The sequence below is a fragment of the Ambystoma mexicanum genome, chromosome 7p, assembly GCF_040938575.1.
Source record: "Ambystoma mexicanum isolate Mex_15411 chromosome 7p, UKY_AmexF1_1, whole genome shotgun sequence".
Lineage (NCBI taxonomy): Eukaryota > Metazoa > Chordata > Amphibia > Caudata > Ambystomatidae > Ambystoma > Ambystoma mexicanum.
This window is the reverse complement of record NC_090939.1, coordinates 476,897,212-476,918,545: the sequence shown is the minus strand read 5'-3', so window position 1 is coordinate 476,918,545 and position 21,334 is coordinate 476,897,212. Positions and strand designations below refer to the sequence as shown.

General features: G+C 51.3%; 1 protein-coding gene across 1 annotated transcript in view; it reads right to left on the bottom strand.

Moving 5' to 3' along the window:
• Positions 1 to 21,334, bottom strand: part of FUNDC1 (FUN14 domain containing 1) — a 534,940-nt gene that overhangs the window by 212,224 nt on the left and 301,382 nt on the right. Inside the window, exon 4 of the mRNA XM_069636500.1 lies at positions 12,850 to 12,978. Within this exon, the coding sequence (XP_069492601.1) occupies positions 12,850 to 12,978 (129 nt within the window). The remainder of the gene's footprint in view (positions 1 to 12,849; positions 12,979 to 21,334) is intronic.

Below are 21,334 nucleotides of genomic sequence, written 5' to 3'. Positions count from 1 at the left end.
CCCCCTCCCAGATGAAGATCACCTTTCTATATATCTTTTCCAATTACTAATGTTGTTAAGGAATGGGTTAAGTTCATTAAGTACAAATGTCCTCTCAAATTCAGCCATAAATATGATGCCAAGACTGGGAGCGAAAGCTGCCCCCATTGCGGTGCCACACGTCTGTAGGTAGAAACAATCATTAAAGGACTACTACATCACCTGCATGTTAAATAGGGCAGGTCCCCTGATGATTGCGTTGATCTGGTCCTCACTGGAACTCATAGTTTGTTCCATTTTCCAATTGTACTCCCTCACGTATAGCGAAGGAAGCAATTACTGTACTTGCTTGCCTTGTGATCCCGGTGGGCACAAGTGGATTTGGGCAATAAGTGAGCGGTGAATGTGTGCAGAAAAGACTCAAGCATATGTGTTCTCCTCACCCAGAAGATTCAGAGAGGTGCAAATGATGCCAGCAAAAGATGTATGTAATTGGAGGTAAAAAACCTAAGGGCTAGAAAAGAGCAAAACAAACTTAATTGTGAGACGCCCTAAAACAGACTGAGCTGTATCTTGAAAGTAGTAGACACAAGGGGTGACCCTGTAAACTGGGAAGACCCAAAGGTGCATACAAAACTAAAGAACAGAGGGGATCTGATCTTCCAATGTACACTGTTAGCACACTTATGATTTCAGTGTGAATTTATCAAAGATGGGAGGCTGTAACAAAATTAGCCTCCAGAAAGAGAAAGAAAGAACCCTGTCTGCAGCCCTGAATATTCAACTCAATTGACAGGGTAGTGCCATATTTAGTGAATAGCACAAACCTAGGACACATGTAAGGGTCATTTCAAATGGCAGTTGACTTAGTGGCTGCTATTTATTAATTGTGTTTGTATATCACTTCTGACAAGCAAAATCTTGAACAATCATTGATAAAGCATATAAACAGAGAAATACACCAATGACGTTGTTGCGTGCACTTGCAGATGATTACCACAAATACATATACATAAAGTTCAAAGCAACTGATGTGTTGCATATACATGGCAAAGAAGAGAATGCAAAACCAATTACATGAACTTGTAATAAAATTAGAGAAGCAACCCACAGACCTGGAGCCTAATATGGTCGGATAGAAAAGAACAAGTTACTCTCTTACCTGGTAAAGTTCTTTCGATGGGATGGTCCGACGACGTATTCCATATCTATGACAGTAATCACCACAGCTGTGCTGCTTTGGAAAATCTTCGGCGTCTGCGTCCTGCGTCGATACGCCGCCATCGAGGTCCTCCTCCGGCGGCCGACGTCACTGGATATTATAAGTAGGACGCACGACGCCCGTAGCCTCAGTTGTAGTTTTTTCCCAGAACATGTGGCACCAGTCTTCTGCCAGTCTGACACACAAAGTCTTGCGGAAATGTAAACTGCAATCGCATAAGAAATTCTGTAGCGGGGAAGGCAGGGAGGGAGCGATATGGAATACGTCGTCGGACCATCCCATCGAAAGAACGTTACTAGGTAAGAGAGTAACTTGTTCTTCGAGGGGATTGGGTCCTCCGACGTATTCCATATCTATGACAGACTCCCAAAGCAGTACCAATGCAGGGAGGTGGGAAAAGAATTTAGAAAACAGAAATTTAGAATGCCTAATCAAATTGCGGAGGAAAGGACCGCCTTGCCAAAGTCCTGCCCACGGATGGAATCGAGGGAGTAGTGACGTACAAAAGTATGGACCGAAGCCCAGGTGGCTGCATCACAGATGTTACGAATAGGAACACCCCTCTGTAGGGCAGTAAAGGCAGCCATACCCCCGATAGAATGGGCCCGCAAGCCGACCGGTGGGTCCTTACCCACCAAGCGGTAACATTCAGAAATAGCCAGAATAATCCAGCGAGACAAAGTCTGCTTAGTAACAGCTTGTCCCAAACGATTTCCAGCGTAACCAATGAAGAGTTGATCGTCCACTCTGACCCGGGACATGCGTGAAATATAAAAGCTTAACGCTCTCCTAGGATCAAGCCTATGGAGCCTCTCCTCTTCCTTACCAGGATGTGGAGGAGGATAAAACGCCGGAAGAACAACCTTCTGGCCTAAATGAAATTCCGACACCACCTTCGGAAGAAAGGAAGGACGAACTCTAAGGACAACCCTGTCCTTATGAAACACAGTGAAGGGTGGCTTAACTGAAAGTGCCTGTAACTCACTCACTCTGCGAGCGGAATGACCACAACCAAAAATACAGTTTTAAGAGTTAACAGTCTCAAAGGGCATGAATGCAAAGGCTCAAACGGAGCACCCATCAGAAACTTGAGAACAAGGTTCAAATCCCAACCGGGCACCTGGAAAGGTGACGGAGGGAACACATTAGTGAGCCCTTTCAGAAACTGAGAAATTAAAGGAATTTTAAAATAGGAACACTCTTCAGACAAGCGCTTCAACATGGACAGCGCCACCAGGTAACCTTTAATGGTACCCACTTGCAAGCCCCTGTGGGCCAAAGAAAGCAAAAAAAAACAGAACCATGGGAATGTCACATGCAAAAGGATCCAAATTCTTAACCCTGCACCAGTCGCAGAACTTACGCCAACAGCAACGGTACAGGGACTTTGTTGCTGAACCTCTGGCCGATTGCAACACCTCCATCACGTCTTCAGAGGGGTCCCAATCCTTATACCTCAACCTTTCAGAAACCAAGCGTGAAGGTTGAGGGATCTGACCTCTGGATGGGGAACCTGACCCCCCTCCTATGAGAGCAGATCGTCTCGGTAGGGAAGACGACGTGGAGGGCAGATGGACAAGTCGAGAAGGTCCGGGTACCAGGTCCTCCGGGCCCACGCCGGAGCAATGAGGATCATCCAGGAACCGAACCTCCGTAACCTCCGCAGTACTTGCGGGATGACGGGGACTGGAGGAAACGCGTACAGCAGTGGGAATGACCACTCCACCACGAACGCGTCTCCTACGGCTCCTTTTGGAGGAAATTCCTGTGAGCAGAACCTCTCGCACTTCCGGTTGACACTGGAGGCGAAGAGATCCACTTGAGGGGTCCCTCAAAGGGCGAAGATCTCCAGGAGAATCTCCTGAGCCAACTCCCACTCGTGAGAGATCGCGCTCTGCCTGCTCAGAGCGTCCGCCGTCTCGTTTTTGTCTCTGGCCAGATGAACTGCCGAGATCGAAACTTCCTGCTGGATTGCCCAGAACCAGAGCTGCATCGCCACCCTGCACAGAGGAAGTGACCCTGTCCCCCCCCTTTTTGTTGACGTAGTGCATGGCCACCGTGTTGTCTGTCAGGATCAGGACATTCTTCCCTCGCACAGTCGGCAGAAAAGCCTTCAGGGCTAGCCTGACGGCCCTCAGCTCCAACAGATTGATATGGAGTCTGGACTCCGATGGAGACCAACGACCGCTGACTGTCAACTCGTTGGCATGAGCTCCCCATCCCGTGAGGGATGCGTCCGTCATGATCGTCACCTCCGGCCAGGGTAGCCAAAATGGAACCCCCTTCATCAGATTGTCTTCGACGGCCCACCACAGAAGGTCCTGGGCGACCGAGGACGGCACCTGAACAGGGTCTGACATCCTGCCGGAGGACTGAGACCACTGGAGCTTGAGTGCCCATTGCAAAGATCTCATCCGCAACCTGGCCTCTGGCACCAGAAGAATGCAGGATGCCATGAGGCCGAGCAATCTCAAGAACTCGAACGCTGGGAGACTCTGGGCAAGCTGAAACTTGTGCACCATCTGCTGAATGTGACGAGCCCTCACCTGGGGAGGAAAACACTGCCCCAGGGACGTGTCGAGCACTGCTCCGATGTACTGGAGCCTCTGAGTTGGTATCAAAAGAGACTTCTTTAAGTTGAGGGAGAAGCCCAGCTTCTGGAGGGAGTGGCAGGTGACTGACAGATGATCCAGGACTTGCTCAGGAGAGCGCGCCCTGATCAACCAATCGTCCAGTTAGGGGTAGACGTGAATCCCCCCTTTCCTGAGGTGTGCTGCCACCACTACCATGGGCTTGGTGAAGACCCTCGGGGCGGAGGTCAATCCGAACAGCAGGACCCGGAACTGAAAGTGCGAGTCGCCAACCGCGAACCTCAGATACTTCTTGTGCTTTGGAAGTATCGGCACATGAAATTAAGCGTCCTTGAGGTCGAGAGACACCAACCAGTCCTCAAGTTGAAGGGCCTGGAGGACTTGAGAGAGAGTAACCATCTTGAACTTGTCCTTCCTGAGGAGTTTGTTCAAACCGCGCAAGTCCATGATGGGTCTCAATAGCCCGTCTTTCTTGGAAATAAAAAAATAAGGGGAATACCATCCCTTGTTCCTCTCCGCTACAGGCACCAGTTCTATGGCGCCTTTCTCCAGCAGGGATTGAATTTCCTGCGCAAGGAGCGGATCCAGACTCTTCAAAAGAGAGATTCCCCGTGGATTGTCTTGAGGCCTCTGCCGGAAAGGAAGACAGTAGCCGTGGGTTATGAGCTCCAGAAACCACACATCTGAAGTAATGGTGTGCCACTCTGCAAGATGCTGCGCCAGCCTTCCCTCAACCGGCGAACCATGGGACATGGCCTCATGACTGAGCTGAAGCGGCTTTGCCTGTGGGCAAAGAGGCAACAGCCCGAGCGGCCTTGGCACCTCGAGTACCTTGTTTTCCACCTCTGGCACTCCTACGGTGGCCCCTTTGACTGGCAGCTACTCTTGCTTTACCAAAGGATGAGTAATAACGAAAGGAACCTCCCCTCCATTGCTGTCCCCTAGGACGAAAAGGCAGAGTTTGGCGAACAGCAGCGCCCAACGACTTCGCTGCAGCTTTGGAGGTCTGCAACCTCTTAAGGCTCTCGTCAGCCTTGCTGCCAAAAAGATGTTCCCCGTCAAAGGGCATGTTGAGGAGCCGGGCCTGCACATAAGGAGCAAACCCCGACTTCTGCAACCACGCAAACCTGCGTATTACGGTGCTCGCCGCCATGGACCGGCTGACGCAATCTGCCATGTCCAAACCCGACTGAACGGCCTCACACATGGCATCCTTGACATACTGAACCATGGCAAGGAAACCATCCCGTTCGTCCCATTCGGGAATATGTTCAGCCGCTAAGGAAACACAGTTTCACAGAGTGTGCGTGAAACGTGAGAAGGCACATAGGGAGTTGGCCGCCTGAAGCGCCAGAACCCCTGAAGAAAACACTTTCTTCGCCTAGCCGTCAAACCGCTCGTCGTCCCTATCAGGAGGGATGGTAGGATACGACGCCTGCTTTGCCGGGGCCGTAGCCGCCTGCACCACCAAACACTCCGGAGTGGGGTGCTTGGTCAAGTAGCAGGGGTCGCTACTGGCTGGGCGGTATTTTCACAGCAAAAACTTGCCCACTGCCGGGAGACTCTCCGGAGCAGTCCAAGCCGCCGCCACCCTCCTCTGTAGAGCCATATGGAACGGCAGTACCGGATCAGTTGGTGGACCTTGGTCGAGGATATCCGTAAGGTCATCCTGAAGAAAATCCCCTGGGGGAGCAGACCATCTCAAGTACTCGGTGACCCTAGACATAAGACGCCGGTACGAGGAGTTGGCATGAGTGCCAGGCTCAGGCCAACAAAACTCCACCTCGGGAGAGATGTCCAGCCCACTGGCCTCGAGCAGGGACTGCCGCAGGTCTTCAATTTGGCTATGGCCCGAGAGAATCTCGTCTGGCACCGTATCAGGAACCATGCCATCATCAGAGCCCTCAACCACCCCTGAAATAAACTCAAGATGGCGGTAAGAAGGCACAGAATGTGGAACAAAGCCATGCTTGACGTTGGCCAGAGCCTTTCTAGGGGGGTTCCACCGAGCCCCGGGGTACCCCCGTCGAAACAGCCTCGAAAGGCATCGAGTGAATCGGCATTGGCGCTGAACGTGGCGCCGACAGCATCAATGGCGTCGACACAGGCCTCGAGGCCGGAGCTCCGAGCGTGTCCCTCTACAGCCTGGGCGTCAATGGCATCGACCACTTCTTCGGAGGCGGGGCCTCGAACGAGTCTGTCGACGACCTCGGCGCCACCGGCGTCGACGTCTTCCTCGAAGACACCACAGGTGCACACAGTCTCGAGCGCATCCGGGACCTGGACCGGGCATGACAAGAACGATTCCCCTTGTCCGAGCGGGACCTCTCCCGCGAATTGTGCTGACCACCCGAGCCCAAAGGCGTGCAAGCGGCGTCTCTCGACCGATCACGACCAACCCCACTCGGAGACGCGGATGGACCAGTGCCCTGCGATTCGAGAATCGGTAACATTTTCTTCCCGAAGGAAGCTCATTCCTCCGGCGTTGCATGCTTGGTGGGATAAGCGACCCGCCGACGGGCGAGGACGGGGAAGGCGACCGATGACGGCGCTTCCGGGAGAGCCTCGAAGAGGCAGGAGTGGCGGGACCGACTCTGGGACCGAGACCCACTGGACTTCCGACGACGATGCGGAGAGTCGCCCCTCGAATCGTCGTCGAAAACCCTTCAGACCTCGACTTTATGGCTTGGACACCTTACATACCAACAACTTCTTCTTGTGCTCCCGCAAGGCTTTGGACGTGAGCGACTGGCAGTCGACACAGTCATCCGTGTCATGGGTCTCCCCGAGGCACCAGAGGCAGGCGTTGTGCGAGTCCGTCACCGACATCTTGGACCCACAGTCCCCGCACTTCTTAAAGCCCGAACGCGGGGTGGAAGACGAGGTAGACATTTTCACGAAGAATATACTACACAATACGAACAGGTTCGAAGAACCGAGAAAGAACAGAAACTCCAAAGAGTCGAGGCGCGCTGAGATCTCCGAAGCGAACACGTTCGCGGAAAAAACGGAACTGGGGCTCTGGGCGTCGTGCGCCCTACTTATAACATCCAGTGACGTCGGCCGTCGGAGGTCCTCGAGGGCGGCGTATCAACGTCATCGATGCAGGGCGCAGATGCCGAAGATTTTCCGAAGCAGCACAGCTGTGGTGATTACTGTCACAGATATGGAATACGTCGGAAGACCCAATCCCCTCGAAGGTGTGTATTTCTGACTGCTGTGAATTACATAGTTGACTCCCATCTAGTTCCAACGAATTGGTCTGAATACAAGAGTGACCAGGGCATGGTCACAGTGGGTGCGTAAAGACCAATCCAAGGTCAACGTCAAGAAGGTTACATGAGTGATATTGTTGGAGGCTTTTCCTCACTGGAAGTGTCAGTCAGGAATGTCATCTCTGTCCACTGTGACAAATCTGAGGATGTCGTCTCTTCTCCCTTGGCGGGAGACCTTTCCCATGCGGCCAGTGCGGTGCATCCACAGTACAAGAGCCCCCCTGGGGGTGGTGCACCGGGAGGATAACACGGGGGAGGAAACCCCTTATGGTATTTGGGGACGATCATACTCCAAGAATGTGGTATTCCCCTGTGTCCATACACTTAAACCCTTCTCCAATGCCAAATCCTCCTTCCCTCTCTTTTGATAGGGCCAATGTGTGCTGTTGTCAAGTTAGCCAACCTAATCTACTGGACAAGGTCAGAAATGCGAGACGGACACAATGGTAGAGTTTTTTCACAAGTCACCATTTAAGTAAATAACAAGGGGTGAGATGAATGCCCATCTTTCCCTAGCCTAACAAGGATTTCCCTAACTAACAAACTAAGGCTAAAGGAAAATGACCTAATGTCCAAAAGAATCTGTCCATCACACTAATACATACAACAAAACCATACAGGAATTATTTGGCGATTTTAAACTTAACAAAACAATGTATCAATTCAAACACAAAAGTTAAAACCAGATATCCCTGTGACCAGGGTTGGATCCCCTTCCCCCTGGGTCAATTCAGGACGTTTCAATCCAAAGCTCAAGTTCAGAAAAGTTCTTTTCACTAGCCAAGTTCCACTCCAGGTAGAATACACAGTTCCAAATATGTCCTTCACTTGGCAAAGTGATGAACTTAATTCCAAAAGGATTTCTCACTCTTAAGACAATTGTTAAAGCTTTTGCAACAAGCTGCTGCTCGACAAACCAAAAAGACCTTCTTGTGGTACATCAAGTCAAAGGTCAATGTAATGCTCTTTTTCTCTGAAGGCCAATTACTTTTTTTCACATCACATTTCTTCTTTATACGCAACACTTTAGTCAGAATGGTTCGTTCAGAAATATATATTTTAGTAAGGATGGTTATATAATGGTTCATCAAAACACAGTAGTGGAACTGCCACTTCTTTTCCTCAACAACCTTCTACCACATTTGCAATACTTCAAATCATCTTCTTCCTGGTCCACTCGCCTGCCAGGACTAACCACTACTTGTCTCTTTTCAGGTGTACTCCCCTGCCAGGATAAAACTCCTACTACAACTTGTACTCGGTGGTGAGGATTGTTCCAAACTTTCCACACTTACTTCCTCAATAGGGAAAGTTGAACCAACAGTGGATTCTTGGATAAGTCTTTTGACTTGCAACAAACTTGGCTTACAATATCTTCCGCAACCAAACTGTACAAAAAGACAATGGGTCTCATTACAAGTGTGGCGGTCCGGAAACAAGGGTGCCGTATCGGCACGCTCGTTTCCGGACTGCCACACTACGAGTCTGCCTGCCGGGGCCGCAACACCCGACATGTATGACCCTGCCGGATGCATCATCCCCGGTAGGCAGAGTCATCACGTTAGCAACGATGCCGGTGCTTCCATCTCCCCCACTCCCATGGAGCCCTATGGGACCCCATGGGAATGGGAGCTTACAAAATCTGACGCCTGACTTCCCGTGCCGCCTGGACGTGTATGTCCTGCTGGCACCGGGAAGTCAGGTGCCGGATTCGGTGTTTCCGGGTTGGTGGCAACCCGCCGGTAGCACTGGCGGGTTAACGCCAACCTTGCCCCAATGAGTCTTACATTGATCTGTTTGCCAAAGGCAATGCGGGTTAGAGTTCTCTCCCCCATGATCCTTTCTACAAGGAGGGCTTTTCTCCTGCAGTCTCTAATGTCTTTCTACACAACCTATTTGCTGATGGTAATGTAGTTTACAACTTTCTCCCAGGGGGTATCTTATTCTCAGACTATTACATTAAAATTGCCTTGATGTCACTCTCAGCTTTTCTTTGGCTTTGGCAATGTAGGTTATAATGTCCCTTTGTTGGACCTCCCTCTTTAAAGGAAAACGTGTATCCACGTTGTTTTATTATTGTCTCTCTTTGGTTTTGGCAATGTAGGTTGCAATATTCTCTTATTCGACCACGCCCTGTTGGGAGAATGCATTCACTTTGCTGGATTATAGCTCCCTTTTGGCTTTGGCAATGCGGCTTACACTATTCTCCTATTCGGCATCTCTTAACAGGAGAGTTTCGCCCAGTTTGCTTTAATTTAAAGGTTTGGTGTTCAAAAGGTGCATTCTTACACAGCTGTCTACTTCGGAGTACCCCGAGGTCACCTGGGCCAGGCCAACACACCGGTCTTTCAGTGCGTCTCCTTCCGACTTGCTGCCTCTGCTGCTTTGTTTGTCAGGACTTCCCTGGCGTTTGACAGCTCTTGTCATCCTTACACTGCTCGTGCTGTCTACAAATGGGGATTCCACTACTCCACAAGCGCTCTGGTGAACATCGCACATCGGGGCGAGATGCAGGACACAGAGAGCTTTTCTCTCCCTTGGGACAGCTGGACTCAATACCGCTTCATGCTGCGTGTCCTGTGCATCTCCCAGGAACTTAGACCTCTGCCACATTCTCTGCACGGCGTCCCGCTGTCAGCACAGCGGTGGCTCCCACTTTCGCTTCCTCCTGCTGCTTCATCTGCTTCAGCTGACGTTCCTTTCTGACATGCAACTGAAGGGCCTTTAAATGTCAAACGGTCCCGCTCAAGTGTGGGTCATCATAACAACTAGACCGCTCACTGCGGATTAGCAACTCTGGATCCCTCTTCCTCGTCTCAGCACTAAGAGCATTATGGGACTTGAAGTGCCTAATGTTCTTATCTGTTTTTACATCATTCAATCCACTCTGTTTATAGGATGTATATTAAAGGGAAGATTTCAAAGGAAGTTGGTTTTTTCTCTTGTGTCTATGATCCAAACACAATATAGAATCATGACCATTAAAAGTAGTAGTATTAAATCCCTGATCCTTATATACATAATGCCCATGTTTAGAAAAAGGGTTAGGATATATAATATGATATGGAATTTCTAACACGCCTGTACACAATGGTTCTCCTGCTTAACACCTTGAGTAAGTCTGGGAGGGGAAGTCCTACTATGACAGCATGCCATCAAATATTCAGGCACCAGGGAAACCTCATCACCAGAAGGGGATGAATACTGCGTCTCGCCTTACGGAGTTACCATATTCCTGTGACAGGCTTTTCCTCCCATGTGATCCTCCCTTGTACTACTACCCCCAGGGTTAGGATAAGGTAGTGGCTGCCTTTCCCTGGCCACATGGGAGGAGACTGTGGGCTGGAATGCTGTGAGCACTCTGCAGGATTCATCACAGTATGCTGCACATAGTTCTATTTTAAGCATTGGGAAACCTAATATGCTTGAGAATAACAAAACATCAAAGAAGACAAAATATGCACTGAATATGGCTCTATTACAAGTCTTGGGAGATTCAATGTGCTTTACAAAACTAGATCAGAGAAAACCAAGTATGCAGCATATTGCTCGATTTGGAAAACTGAGACAAATAAGATGTCCAAGGATCACTTCAGAGAAGAAAAGCTAACGCTCCAGCTTCTCTCAGCGTACAATTAGTTTGGTCCTAAGTCGTTCCATTATCCAACGTGGGAGTTTAAACTGAGCTCAGCTGGAACCGAAGAAGAGAGCTGTCCTCAGCGGAGGAATTTGGCGAGCTGTGCACCGGCCAGCCAGACGAAAGTCAGCAGAGGGAAAGCAGCGACCTGAGGAGGAAAATCCAAACGTACTGCAGGAAGGAAGGACTGCTCGTACTGCTGCTTTGAAGAACCTCCGGGCTTCCCAGGCACCGGCAAGGCATTCGCGAGAGAGGATGCACCGCCCAGGAGAAGCAGATGTCTGCAGAACAGATGCAGACCGTGCTGGAGCCCTGAACGCTACCGGAGCCTCGAGAGACGAAGCAGCTGCTTGGGAAATGCTGTTACCTGCAAGGAAGAAGCAACCAGGTACACAGGTTACCAGAGAGGTGCAAGGCTATTCAGCATATTGAGAGTCTGGACCTGCACTCAAAGAGAGACAGTCCGTGAGAGGACTAGTACTTGGCAGGAGAGTAAAGCAAGCCGGTTTGAATATAATGTTGCGAGTCTGGGACCCACACCCAAATGAGAAGTTTAGGAAAGGATAATTGCTTGGCAGGAGAGTAAACCAAGCAGTTCTGCATATTGCGAATTGGGGACCGACACTCCCCAAAAGAGACAGTCCATGAGAGGACAAATGTTTGGAAGGAGAGTCAATCAAACTGTTCTGAGCACTGCAAGTCTGGGAACCGCACCAAAGGGAAAGAGGAATTGGTCAAAAGGAATCCTACGCTTGGTAGGAGTGTGCCAAGTTGTTGGGATAAAACAGTAGACGTCTAAGAGGCTTATTCATCTGAACTAACTACAAGCCTGAGAGTAGTACATGAAAAAAACTAGGAGAAAGGATCAAGACCCTAACCTTGTAGTCCTACATTTGCAGACATTTCTTTATTTTCACCAGTTTTGATTACCCAAGAGACTGGGAACTTTTCTGTTGGTTGGATCTACAAAGAATACTGTTTTGGGAAGTAATCATCTGTATTAGGGACATGTGTAGGCTTTTTGAGACACGACAGTGACGGGACTTGACAGTTTTCTTTGAGGCAGGGCAACCCCTCCTAGATTTAGGGATATAGGGGCATATTTCCAACCCATTTTTGAATAATAAATGTTTCTGCCCGAAAACATGCACCCATTGTGTCCTGAGTCTTACTTGGGCACCCTCATACCACTTATATTTCCCCAGATCTTGGAACCACTGGCAAAATGGCTAAGGAATCCGTGGAACCACAGTGATCCAGGGGCCTGGGTAAAACTACAGGCCAGAGCCAGGTGGATTCTGAAGGCTGGAGCACATAAACTCGAAGAGGGGAGACCGTGGCAGAAAGGTTGCTCAAGCAAGTTAGGGGTGCTGAAACGTCAAAGGTTAGCAGTGGGCTGGGCTGTACACTCCTAGGATCATAGAAAGCAAGACCAAAGAGAGATGGGATTGTGGAATCAAACTAGGGTGGCAGCGAGGAGGCCATGGGCTTGATCCCATGACCACTGTAGACCATAAGGACAGGAGGGGTCCATCTACGCTAGAGGCCATCTCATCCCAGGTGGCATTGCCACCAAGGCAGAGACAGTGTGCAACGACCAGGTTCCCAGGGACTGGACCAACCAAGATTAATGTAGTAGAGTATTCATTCAGTCCCCCCCAGACGTAGATACTTTCCTGGGTGTGACCTCTCTGTAGTCCTGCTGTCAAGAATAGGGCATGGGCTTTTATACTCCAGACAATAGGTCCTTTGAGAAAGGGATACAGTGCATTGATTAACTAATCCTGACACAGTCTATGATCCTAGAACGCTACTCTTTCCGTTTTACCTGGCCAGCCATGCATTCCTCCAACTCGCTTGTTCTTCATAAAACAATGAACCTCACTTCTGGTGTTTGTGTGTTCTCTAGATTCCACCATAAGGTTTACAAATTCCATATTGATTTGTTTTGCAAATGGACTAGCATTTATGTGCCACATAAGTCACGCTTCTTAATCTCATTTCTGACTCGGAAGGGTTGCTTTCTTTTTTAAAAGATGAATTGGTTCAACCATCAGTAGCACAATCTCCTCTGTATTTAATCATTTCAGTAACATACCTACAGAAGGTGTTGTCGTACCTCAAATACATATGAATAGGGCTTACCTCTTCTATGAGGTTGTTGATTTCTGGGGCTGCCTTGTTAGCCTGCTTTTTCAGCTTCCGCTTTGCTCTGGTAACATCTTTTTCAACTCTTTTCCAATCAATTTGTACATAACCACTGTGACTTGCAATCTGGAAAAAAGACATACAATATTATAAATATAACATTCACAGATTGAACTAATTTTCAAAATGAAAAGTCAATTTTTTTATACAACCAATGTTTATTACAGTTTTTAGGTACAACAATATATACAGAAATACAATCCGCACAACTAATAAAATATCGGAGTTCAACCCTAAAAGATTTGCATTCACCCGTTGACCTCCCATTATATCGTCTCTCTACTGCCACAGCGCATAGGTTATGATGCACTCGGCTCACTTACTGAGGAGGAGCCCCCTGTTCACATCACTTCTTCATATCTCAAACCACCCCAGGGCTCTGACATTTTGGAGACATAATAGCCCTTTAAAATCGGCAGCCGCACATATTAGAAATGGTCTCGGACTTCAAGATGGCCGCCGACACGAGACAGACGTGCCGACGGTGCTCCAGAGCCCCGCAGCGAAACAACGCGGATCGACCACCCCACCACAGCTGTCTGGGCTTAGATACGGAGAAGAAACTAATGGGAACAGCAGTTTTTTGGGGCCGAAGGGGCACAAACGGAGCACCAGATGAGTGGAGAAGTGAGGAGAAGCGCGGCCAACCAGAGACACAGCACGGCAGGGGGCAGGGCCGCGGACGGCAGGCCCAGTACAGTCACAACCTTCCCGTCCCCTTTCACGCCCATCTTCAATAATGGGGACTTCACGACCGGAATGGAGAAGGGAGCGTTTAGGAAACGCAGGAGGGAGGCTGCAAGAGGCTGCGGGACATGTTTCAGGATGGGGAGATTCAGTCCTTCACAGACTGCAAAAAAGTATTCCCAATAGGAGAGGGGGAGAGGCATAGATATGCCCAACTCTGCCACTGGCTGCTACACCCGGTGAGCAAGGAGGCAGCCAATGGGGAAGTGACCCCATTCGAGAAGTTCTTGTTGTCAAATGATGGGTCCAAGGGGCTAATCTCCAACCTGTACAGAAGGAACAAGTTACTTAACTGTAACTGTTGTTCTCCAGCATGGGTCTGGCATGGATTCACATGCTCATGAATATTCCCCGTCGTCAGGCCGGGAATCCTCGGTAAAGAAAAAATCAGTATCCGTTTTGTTTCTGATCGGTCTTTCTCAGTAGTAACCAATCACTGGTCTCTGGGTCATACTGCCCCCAGCCAATGACTGCCCTCTCCCTAAACCCCGCCTCTGGCAGCCATCTTCAGATTTGGTAGCACGCAAAGTGGCAGTATGACCAAGTGAAGAGCCGCAGAGGGGTAGGAGGGAGGGTTCGCATGTGAAACCATGCCAGACCCATGCTGGAGAACAACAGTTAGAGGTAAGTAACTTGTTCCATCTCCAACATGGGGTCTGGCATGGATTCACGTGCTCATGAATATAAGAATACATAGCAGTACACACATGCACAACCAACGGGAGGTGGCAAAGGCTCAACATTAAGCATTACATCAAAAACTCAACATTAAGCAATTCTTACCTCCTCACCAGGCTCACCTTAGGCGAACAGGTTGCGCAACACCGCTTGACCCACCCTGGACTCCTCCCTGGAATCCCAGTTGACGCAGTAGAATCTCGTGAAGGTGTGTGTCGACCTCCACGTAGCAGTCTGCAGATGTCCAGCAGGGGCACACCAGACAAGAACGCTGTTGTAGCAGCGATAGCTCTGGTCGAATGAGCTCTCGGACGGCCAGGCAATGGTCGGTTTGCCAACCAATGACAGTGCATGATGCAGCCGGAGAGCCATCTGGAAATGGAAGCCTTCGAGAGAGCCTTCCCTTGGTTCACAGGTCCAAAATTCACAAATAGCTGTGATGTCTTCCGAAAACTCTTTGTGCGGTCCACGTAGAACTTCAGCGCTCTAGCCACATCCAGCGAGTGCAAAGTCCTCCCGGCCGGTGACGAAGGCGATGGGAAGAAAACAGGTAACACCAAGGGCTGGAAGTCCGATGGCACCTTGGGCATAAAGGAAGGGTGCGTCCTCAGCACCACCCTCTTGTCGTGAAAAGTCAAGTATGGAGGCTTGCAGGATAGGGCCTGGATCTCTCCCACTCGTCGCGCGGAGGTGATGGCCACAAGAAACGCAGTCTTCCACGACAGGAACTTCAACGGTGCCGAATGCAGGGGCTCGAATGGCGCCCCCATGGGCCTGGTCAGCACCACGTTGAGCTCCCACGCCAGAGCAGGGGCCTTCACCGGCGGGAACGATCGCAACAGTCCCTTCATAAATTCCTTCACCAGGCGATGGGACCACAAGGACGCCCGTCCTGTGGTTCTGGTGTATCGGGAGATCGCAGCCAGATGTATCTTGATGGAGGCGTGAGCCAGTCCAGCCTTGGCCAGCGACAGTAGTTACGGCAGCACGAGGGGCCGTAATCCGTAGAGGGTTAATCTTCTGTGCACGGCACCAGACAGAGAACCTCTTCCACTTATGTCTGTAGCACTTGAGAGTTGAGGACACCCTGGCCTTTGCAAGGTCCTCTCTGCAGTCAGCCGGGATATCGTACCCTCCAAACTCTAGTGCTGAAGGAGCCAGGCCTGCAAGTTCAGCGACTCCGGGTCGTGATGAAGTAAGGCGCCTCCTTCTCTGCAGAGAAGATCCGCGTCCGTCGGCAGCTTGACTGGTGGGGACGCTGACAAGTCCAGAAGGTTCGGGAACCAGATCTGCCTCGGCCACGCCGGTGCGATGAGGAACATCCTGCACCAGGACCTCTTGAGCTGGTTGACGAGTCGGAGCAGCAACGGCAACAGAGGGAACGCATATAGGAACAGGCTGTCCCAGGGGAACGAGAAGGCATCGCCCATGCTCCTCGGCTGGGGAAACCTGTTGGCGAACTCTGGCACTTGGAGTTTGTCGCCGTCGCGAACAGGTCGATCTGCAGTTTTCCCCATCTTCGGAAGAGTCAATCCACTTGATCCTGACGTAGTTACCACTCGTGGCACGAGCGCAGCTCCCTGCTGAGTGAGTCGGCGATCGTGTTCTTTATCCCTGCCAGATGAAAGGTCACTAGAAACATCCCTTCGGCGACGGCCCAATGCCACAGATCCTGGGCTTCCTTGGAGAGGGCTGGGGATCTGGTTCCTCCCTGCTTCCGGATGTAGAACATCGTGGCGGTGTTGTCGGTGAAGATTCTCACCACTTTGCCCTTGAGGGACGGGAGAAAGGACCTGAGGGCCCAGAACACTGCACGGAGCTCCAGTATGTTGATGTGAAGCGGTTTCTCCTCTGGGAGCCAAAGGCCTCTCGCGTGAAGTTCTCCGGTGTGCGCTCCGCACCCTTCCAGGGAGGCATCTGTCGTCACCGTTATCTGGTGGGATGGGGTCTGCAAGTCTGTGCCCACGCCAGATGAGCGTGGATGCCCCACCATCTGATTGCTCGTCGGAAGGTCTCGTTGAGCGGGATCCTGTCCTCGAAGCTGCCCGTCGCTTGGATCCAGCGGGCGTCGAGGAACTCTTGCAGAGGGCGCATCCGAAGCCTGCACAGGCGCACGAAATATATGCAGGAGTACATCATCCCGAGGAGGGACTTGATGGACCTCACCCTGGCCACGTCCGTGGCCAGCAGACGCTGCACCTTGCCGAGGATGGCCTTCGTCCTTTCCTCCGACGGCGAGGCCAGACGCGCCACTGTGTCGAGCTTGGCTCCCAGAAACAGTGTGACTTGCGACGGGACCAGGTGGGATTTGGGAAAGTTGATGGAGAATCTCAGGTCCGTGAGCAGCTGGACGGTCTTTGCTGTGTGATCTACGGCGAGCTCCCTTGTCCTTGCTCGGATAAGCCAGTCGTCCAGGTAGGGGTAGACGTGGATCCCCTGCAGGCGCAGCCGCGCCACCACCAGTGCGAGGCACTTGGTGAACACCCTGGGTGCCGATTTCAATCCGAACGGGATGGCCTTGAACTGGTAGTGCCGTCCTTGGACCACGAACCTGAGGAACTTTCGGTGTCCTTTTAGAATGGGGATGTGGAAGTACGCATCCTCCAAATCCAACGACGACAGGGAATCGGCCTCCTCCAGCTGTCCCAGCACGTGCTGGACGGTGACCACCCGGAACTTCTGTGCCTTGATGTACTTGTTCAGTCGTCGCAGACCCAGGATGGGGCGCCATCCTCCTGTCTTCTTTTTCACGAGGAAGTACCTTGAGTATACTCCGGAGCCCCGGAGCCTCTTCGGGACGAGCTCGATGGCACCTTTTTTGAGCATCACCGTTACCTCCAAAAGCAGTTGAGGGACGTGATTTTCTTACCTGGCCACAGGTGGAACGCGGGGGCACTTTTTTAGAAATTCAAGGGCGTGCCCCTGGGCCAGGGCGTCCAGCACCCAACAGTCGGTGGAGATGGCTTGGAGGGAACTCATCCACTGTTTTCCCAAACAGATTGTTCCCGTCGAACGGCATGTCCAAAACCTTGGCTTGTACGTCCTGGCGGAAATCCGTCGCCTTGAGCCACCCTCGTCGTCTAAGGCAAACGCTGTTGCCTAGCTGGCAGAAACCAGTGTCTGCAATGTCTGTTGCCACCGTAACGGCATGATCCGACGCCACTTCGCCTTCTTGCAAGATCTCCAGGGCCTCGGCCCTCTTGTCATCCGGTAGGAATTCCAACAGGGGGGCGATCTTGTACCATAACTCCCTGTCATAGCGGGCCATGATCGCGAGGGCATTGGCCGCCTTAATCGTTGTTACCGCTGACGAGATAACTCGTCGTCCCATTGCGTCCAGCTTCTTTCCTTCGCTGTCAGGCAGGGAAGTTGACGTTAAGATTGATACCCCCCCCCCCGCTTTCTTCTTGGCCGCCGCTGAGACGACCGAGTCAGGGGTCGGTTGTGCCTTAAGGCACAAAGGGGCCGCGTCAGGGACCCGGTACTTCTTCTCGTACCGATCCCTCTTGGCAGGCGTCTTAGACGGGTTCTTGAGAAGGGTGAGACCCTCGTCCCAGAGGTCATCCAGCAGAGGCACGGCGAGGACTGTCTTTCTCTTGGCCTCACGCCATTGGTAAAGGAAACCTTCCTTCTTCTCTTTGGGGCAGAGCGGAAAAAGCTTGGATGCCCTGGCGATCATTGCATTGAAAGATCCGATCTTGTCGGGCGGGGAGGCCCGGGCTGGGGGCGATAGGAGCTCCGTCCCGTCGTCACCGCCGTCGTCGTCGGTACCCGTCGTGGCCGTGTCCGTTCCCGTGTCATCCCCAGGGACGGGGGACGTGGGTAAAGGCTGAGCAGGCCGCGAGGGCTGAAAAGGCGGGGCTGGATGGATCCATCTTCTCTTGTTCGGGGGGCTTCCCGCTGAGCCTGGTCCTGGCTCTGGCTCCTCCGTCAAGCCTTGTTCCGGATCCTCCGTTGGTGGTAAGGGCAATCTCGTCCTTATCTCCGAACATAAGGATTGTATCGCAAACAAAATGGCTGAGTTATCCTGCGGCTCCGGAAGAGACGGGTGACTAGGACCCTCGCCGGTGCCGCCGTCACTCTCGTCACCTTCGTCGGGATCCCTCCCGTGGGGACGGGCCTCTTCGATGCCCTCGTCGAGGCCTTCTAAGACTTCTACCAGCTCCTCCTCTGATGCTGTGTCCACAATAGCCACCGCCCCCCCCTCTTTTTCTGCCGGGGTCTTCACAGGGGTCTTTTTGATGGGTCTGAAAGAGGCTTCCCTCCGCGGAGGCAGGGAGACTCTGGGCCCCGAGGTCGCCTCCACTGATGTAGCCTCCACAGGCTGCGCCAGGGCCGCCGCAACTTCCTCGATAGAGGCCTGGGCCGGGTGAATCAATGCCTTTACCAACTTGTGTGGGCCTGTGGCCTTCACCTTGGGGGGGGGGGGTCACCGCCTCGCTCCCCCTCGGCCGGATCCTTCGAGCTTGACCGGGGCCTTTCCAGAAGCTTCGCGGGGTTCTCTGCCTTCCTCTTCCCTGAGCCAGAGCGTTGGCTCGTGGTTGATGGCGCTGGAGAGGGTGTGCCCTGCCTAGCAGCCGAGGATCCCGACCGTTCGGCGCTCCCGGTGCCCGTGGACTTGCGGTGCTTTGCCTTCTGTTGAGCCCCTGTTGCTGGGGCGGCCTCACAGGACTTAGAAGACCGCTCTGACTACTTCTTCTTCTTCTCACCTGACGGGCTCTTTCCTTCCAGCTAGTTCGAGACAAAGGTGTCGGTCCCTGATGGTCCGTTCCGACATGTTCCCGCAAAACGCACAGTCCTTCTCCACGTGAGTTTTGTCCTCATGAAGGCAGTAGAGACATTTTGAGTTCTCGTCCTCCTTGAACACATTCTGCAGCTGGCATCCAGGGAAAACCATGAACAGCTTTCCGGGCGTCGAGCTTCCTTTCTCCTGGGCCATGTTCGGGTAGGCCGCAGAAACTTCTGGAATCCTCCAAGAAGCATAACTCGATGAAATCTTCACCCTTGAGGGGCGTAGAAAAAATCCGACATGGATCCCCGTTGATCGGATGTAGAGACGGTGGAGCTTGAGGTTCTATTTGACCGAAAAATTAGAAATTCTCTTTGAAAAAGCACGAAAACGCAGCAAAAGGTCAAGAGATAAACACGAGGACTCCCAAAATCTGAAGATGGCTGCCAGAGGCAGGGCTTAGGGAGAGGGCAGTCATTGGCTGGGGGCAGTATGACCCAGAGACCAGTGATTGGTTACTACTGAGAAAGACAGTCCAGAAACGAAACTGATACTGATTTTGTCTTTACAGAGAATTCCCGGCCTGACGACGGGGAATATTCATGAGCATGTGAATCCATGCCAGACCCCATGCTGGAGAATAACAGACGATGCGATCCCCAGACAACAATGGCCGTACATGCAAAGATGGGAACAGATACTGGGGAGGGACATAGCAAAGGAGGAGTGGGGGAAACTATGGGGGAAGATTCCCAAGCTGGCGAAGGCCTCCCAGTTGCAAGAAGCCTGGTATAAAAGACTTTTTGGGTGGCACTACATGCCAGCTCGCCTCCACAGAACTTACGCTGGGGCATCAGAGGAATGTTGGAGAGGTTGCGGGAAAGAGGGCGCAGCAGAGCAAATATGGTGGAGATGCCCGAAAATCATCCCCTTCTGGGGACTTTTCATGAAAGGTAAATGCACATGTGATGTCATCAGTGATGTCATGAATGACATTTGTGATGTCATATTTGATGTCCTAGGTGTTAGTCTTAGCAGTGCACAGTGGTAGTTACTTAGCTTACCATAACTGGCGAATTTCAGGGAGTTTTCGGTTTTACTTGGAACCATAACGTCCCTTTAACAAAGTTTTTTCATTGAATTTCATAGGTTTTTATTAGTGCAACTTAACCATAATGTCTACGAACATCTGACTTCATTGCGGCATTATGACATGTCCGAGAACCCAGCCGCACTTCACAATAAGATCTGTGCTTCGTGGACAGTTCGGTACTGCATTTTCTACTGATCTAGGAACTTTTAACTTCAAAATTTACCTTGCACAGCTCCAACCCCTATTTCTACTCATCCACTAACAATCTAGTACACAGTACATACTTTTAGCAAAACTGCTATTTATCTTAAAATAGAATCAGCTAATGCCATCCCTCCTCCCCAAGAGACACCACCAGTGATGTAATCAAGGAGTGTCAGAAGCTCCCATCTTTCTCACCTTTTTATCCTTGTTGGCGTTCTTCCGGGACGTAGCTTCTTTCTTTTTCACCGACCGTGACTTGTATAAGCTGGAAAGCGAATCCTCGGGTTCCAGTGTGGAAGCCGGCCGCCAAGACGGTGGTGTTTGAATATCCAGGAACAATGTCAATTAATCCAAAAAGGAAAATAACGAAAGGTAAGGAATAGAAAGGGGGGGGGTTCCAGGAGTGAAGGAAGGTAGAAAGCACGATACACAGAGAGCGAACTCGGACACGTCTATTAACTCGTAGGGGTAGAGTTGAGACGCACGGAGCCGCGGGGGCGTGCCGGTTTTCTAGGAAGCTGGCGAGTGCATGCAAAGGCTAGACAGCCGCAGTTCTGTGTCGGAGGCCATTTTGGATGGGTTGCAGAGTTAATGCTGCGGTGCATCAAGGACCATGAAGTCCAGAAGCGTCAAACCCGGCCATTCATGACAGCATAACTCCTCCTGAGCCCGAACCCACCTTGTTTGCCTGGGTGTATTCGATGAAACCTTTGTAGTAGAGGAGCATTCATGCTAGAAACTGGTTCCCATGTACGCTCACTAGAGGGATAGCCTTTCCACTCCACCAAGTATTGTAGTTGACCTTGTCTATACCTGGAATCACATATCCTGGAGACCTCAAATTCGACCTGATCGTTGATGAGCACGGGATTAGGTCTAGGAACTGTCTGATTGGATTGTACAAATGGCTTCAATAAGGAGGTATGAAAGACCGGATGAATTATTTTCCAGGAGTCTGGGAGCTGATGTCG